Source organism: Prunus dulcis, chromosome 5 (genome assembly GCF_902201215.1).
Source record: "Prunus dulcis chromosome 5, ALMONDv2, whole genome shotgun sequence".
NCBI classification, from domain to species: Eukaryota; Viridiplantae; Streptophyta; class Magnoliopsida; order Rosales; family Rosaceae; genus Prunus; species Prunus dulcis.
Window position 1 is genome coordinate 9843418 of NC_047654.1, and position 4768 is coordinate 9848185.

At 37.2% G+C, this 4768-nt stretch overlaps 1 protein-coding gene across 1 annotated transcript; it reads left to right on the plus strand.

Moving 5' to 3' along the window:
* The first annotated feature begins 1497 nt into the window (after positions 1-1497).
* On the plus strand, positions 1498-4712 carry LOC117627833. Its single transcript, XM_034360092.1, has 2 exons — positions 1498-1880; positions 3621-4712. Exons 1-2 carry the CDS (start codon positions 1603-1605, stop codon positions 4522-4524), a joined length of 1182 nt encoding a protein of 393 aa, XP_034215983.1. The 5' UTR covers positions 1498-1602; the 3' UTR covers positions 4525-4712.
* Positions 4713-4768: the final 56 nt, after the last annotated feature.

Consider the following 4768-nt stretch of genomic DNA (forward strand, 5'->3'; position numbering starts at 1 on the left):
ACTAAAAAATTATGGTGTGTTTAATTTTCTTTCATTAATTACTACATATTATCTAAAGACACAGTGTTTGTTAGGTCGCTACATAATCAACTTAAATCACTCAAACCCACCATGCCATGCATTTTATTCCAATTTTTTGTGATAAAATAATAGACAGACAATTGACTAAATAAACATCCTCTAAAGTTACAATAAAAATTTTCAAGTTTTTCTCACAATTTCCGTAATTTTTATTCAATTTTTATCGATATCGATATTTCCTCGATATTTCCATCGATATATCCGTGTTTTTGGACCATCGATATTTCCGAAACTCTTGATATTTTAGACCTTGATCGGTACTACAACTCAAAAGTGTCAAGAAACACACCATCATTCACTCTGCTACTCTTAATTTTGGAAGATATTCGTCACCGTTAATATTGAAAAAGTTTATGATCCAACTTGCAAAACAAAATCACGTGAACAATCGAGATTAAAGGGAATAAAATGCATTGTTGACAAGATGAGATTACTTCAAATATTATGACAACTGAGAAGTACAATATCCGGTAATCTTTTTGGTAATTCTTTAAAAAATAAAAAGTAATCTTTTTGGTGTTAATCTTGTGTTTACATTTACGTTGTTTTGAGATTTAAGAGTTAAGCACTTTTTGTAAAAGACTCACTAATATAGTGGTTTGGAGGAATTACTTATCCAAGAAAGGCCTTGAGTTCGAGTCCTAAGATCCATATAGTATGTGTGAGGAAAAGTCATTTTTAAAAAAATCGTTAAGCACTTTTGTTTGGAGTTTAATATCAAAATTTAGATTCAAAAGATAATCAAGTCTATCAACTGACCCATATTGTAATAGTCTAAGAGCAAGTCCACCGTTGCAGGCCTGCCAGGGCAACAGGCCCCCCCATATGAAGTTTGGACCTCAGCGCAAACAATTCAGCCCAGGCAAGCCCTGGGTCCCACCAGCCCGGGCGAGCCTATGGGCAAATCTTGCCTGAACTGTTGCCCTCGGGCTGCTGACGTCAGCGCCTAATTTTCAAACTTTTTTTTTTATTGTTGGCGTGTGGAATACATGTGCCAACAGTTAAAAAAATTTGAAAATTAGCCGCTGACGTCAACGCTAACCTACCAGCCCACATAGCCCAGCGGTTATAAGCCATGTGGCTTCTCCTGGAGCTTCCGATAAAAAAATCTTGCCTAATCCAACAGTTGTCCAATTTTTATCTTAAAAAAATTGAAAAAAAATCAAAAAATTATGGAAATTTTTTCTATAAATACTTACCAATATTATTCTGGAAAAAAAAAATCTGAAAAGCTTATCAGAATTAATGGTTTAAGGTTTTTTTTTAAAAAATATATGAATAGTACTTGCCCTTGCCCTAGCCCTAGCCTTTTTTAAGATGGAACAAAAAAAGGCACGGCTGCCCTTGCCTTTTGGGGTGGACATGCTCTAAGAGTAAAGGCCCGTATAACAAAAGCTGGTCATTTTTCCTGAGGGCCCATAAAAACCCCTGTGGCGCTCCCACATGCCTCAGCAGCGTCGCTGACCAAGTGTTCGATAAAATTCCCGAAAGAGAAAAAAAAACCCCAAAACAAAGCAAAACATGGGCAGGAGAGGAGGAGCCAAGAGAACGGGAAATACAGCATACGGGTCTAACAACACCATATCATTGAGAGAAGAATTGACAGGCAAGAAGCAAACCAAGGGACCCGCCGTCAACGCCAAGTCTGCACTGAAGCTCGAGCACTTGCAGAGACTCGCTGTATGGGCGGGTGGGGAAGCTTCTGTTCCTTCTCTGGGTGCCTTCTTCGCGCACACGTTGGCCTCTGCTCAGGAGGCTCTGGGCGTACCTCCTGACCCATCTCTGTTTACTTGCCAGAGGTATGTGAATTTGTTTTGCTTCCTTGAATCAATTATGGAAAATATAATTACCCAAGAAAACGAATTAGCTGAACTGGTTTTATAAAATTTGTTCTTGTTAGTGTATGCATATTATAAGTGCAGTTAGTTGCAAAGTATATGGCTTTTTGAGCTCAGTGTTGGAGTTAAAGTTTATGGCTTGATGCAATTGTAGTAGGTTGCAGACCAAAAGGGTTAATGGGTTATATTAGGGCGGGTCATGGATGATATGTTCTTTAATTGATAATTTTGTGGTGGGCAATTTGACTTTGTTATGCGTAAGTGTTTGAGTGTTTAAATTGTTGTTGGGAAGTAACTAAGAAAACTTGTTGTTTTCCACTAATCGTTGAATATTTTGTGATCGAAAGCTGTTGGAATGGTTGGGTCGCTTGTGTTAATAGTTGTTTGCTGTAAGAGGGCTGCATTGTTGGTTGTAGTTAATCTGTCCCAAATGCGAAGTGAGCATCTTGGGTTGTGGGTTGGTTAGAGCTATGCAAAAGCAAAAGAAACTGGCTAACCGTTTTAGTCCAATGCAAGTGGTTTGGATTAGATTGTATTAGAAATTTTAAAACCAATTGCATTAGATCTGCTGTACCAAAATTTGGAACCAAACCAATTCAGTTGTAACAGGCAATATAAAATTGTATATCTTTATAAAGAGTCTTAAGTTTGGTGGCATTGCATAATTTTCTCACGAAGCTTGTCCACCCTTGATTATTATCAGAGTCCAACATCATATTTAGCTTAACCATACCCACATTGTCTTGTGATGCTTATGTAATTTACAATCTACCTTGATTAAGCTTAGTACACTGTACATTAGAAAGATAAGATGGAAACTTATTGTTATGAATAGGTTTGAAATTGTTCTGCATGCTAATGGGCCAGCATTGTAGGTTGCAAAGTAACTTTGTAAACGTATTGAATTATTACTGAAATTCCTAATTATTTCAAAGTTCTACTTGAACAACATACATATAGGATTCATTGTCCAAAGTCAGATATATAAACTAAGAAACATCCAACATAGTTTAGGGTTGAAAGATGGAGAGAGAATAGGCTTCTGACTCTATTGACCTGAAAGCCTAGCCAGCTACATGTAAGTTTCTTACTATGAGTTTTATTTTTTTTTTACTTTTCAGAAAGGTTATTATTGGTTAAACCATGAAAGATAAACAATCACTCCGAATTGCATCCGTTTCAATAAAGTCGATTGCTAACAAAGTTCTCACCAGCAGTCATTGGGGTTTTTTTTTTTTTTTTTTGCTCAGTCATTTTGCACCATATATTAGCATGAAACATGAATCTTACAATGGCATGCCTGGTTTTGTGCTTTTCTGATGCTGGCATCTCCTTTCTGTTTTCTTAGAGCACACAACACAGATAAAAGTATTAATAAACCTAGGTTTTGTGGCTTTTATTTCACCAATGTGGGTTTCTTTGGGTCATATTTTCGTTGAAATTAAAGTGCTTTTGAGATAAGCTTGGAGTTCAAGTCATTCTAGTTTCATATTTTAAAGTTCCCATTGAATCAACTCCGAAAGCGAAATGAGTCAGCCACTATGCACATCCAAAGTTCTTGAATCGATTTGTCTTTTAGATGCGTGCGATGTAGTGTAGCCTTGTAGGCTTTAATTTTTTTCCGGTGCCTTCTTGAAATGAATGATATTTCAAAGTCTCTAGAAGGTACAAAACTCTGATCAGCATTTTACTGTTTTGCAGATGTGAAACAATTCTTCAGCCTGGCTTGAACTGCACTGTTCGAATTGAGAAAAATAGATCAAAGAAACGACGAAAAAGTAAGAAACCAACTAGTTTCTCTCAAAACAATGTAGTGTATACATGCCACTTTTGTTCACATCGGAATTTGAAGAGAGGGACTCCACATGGACATATGAAAGTGATATGCCCCACCAAGACCAAAACGACTTCGAAACTGAAACATGCTAAATCCATTTCCCAGAAGTCTGTCAGTTCAAAGAAGAGCATTGTAGCTGAAGATGAGGTTAGGAAAGCAAATGAGATAGCTGCATCAGAAATAATTCAAGCGAATGAGATAGCTTCATCAGAAATAGCAAGAGAGATTCAAGCAAATGAGATAGCTTCATCAGAAATAGCAAGAGAGATTCAAAGGAATGAGACAGCTTCAGAAATAGAGAATGAGACAGCTTCATCAGAAATAGCAAGAGAGATTCAAGTGAATGAGACAGCTTCATCAGAAATAGCAAGAGAAATTCAAGAGAATGAGACAGCTTCATTAGAAATAGCAAAAGAGAATTGTATTGTGGAAACTTGGGCAGATGAAGATGAGGTTACTATAGTGAATGAGATGGCTTCTTCAGCAATGGCCGGGGAGATTCCAATGGTGGACAGTCCTGAAACTCCAAAGGTGAGGACTGGACCTACTTTGTTACTTGGAGGGAAGAGGAGAAAGCGAAACAAATCGGTGTCCAAGAAACCAGCTGAACCTGAAAACAGTCCTACCCCGACAGATGCAGAAAACACTGGCAGCATGTCAAACAAACGGAGGAGAAAGAAGTGGACTAGTTTGAAGGAAATCGCTGAAAGCAGTGAGCACAAGAACATCCGAAACATTAGTGATTTGACAATCCCTTTCTTTGTCTAAGGCGCATAGCTCCATATGGCAAGTGGAATCAATGGATAACACATTTTGTAGCTTGGCAGTAGATAAAATTTTGAATGATATAAAATATCCCCTTATAGTTCCCTTTTGTATTCTTACGGTACCTATCAGCAAACTTTTGCTTGCTTGTTTGTTTTTCTAATTATTTTATTTAAAAAGAATTTTCACCATATTTTTTCTTTCTCTAACATTCAACACCAAATCAAACCACACACCCATCAAACCA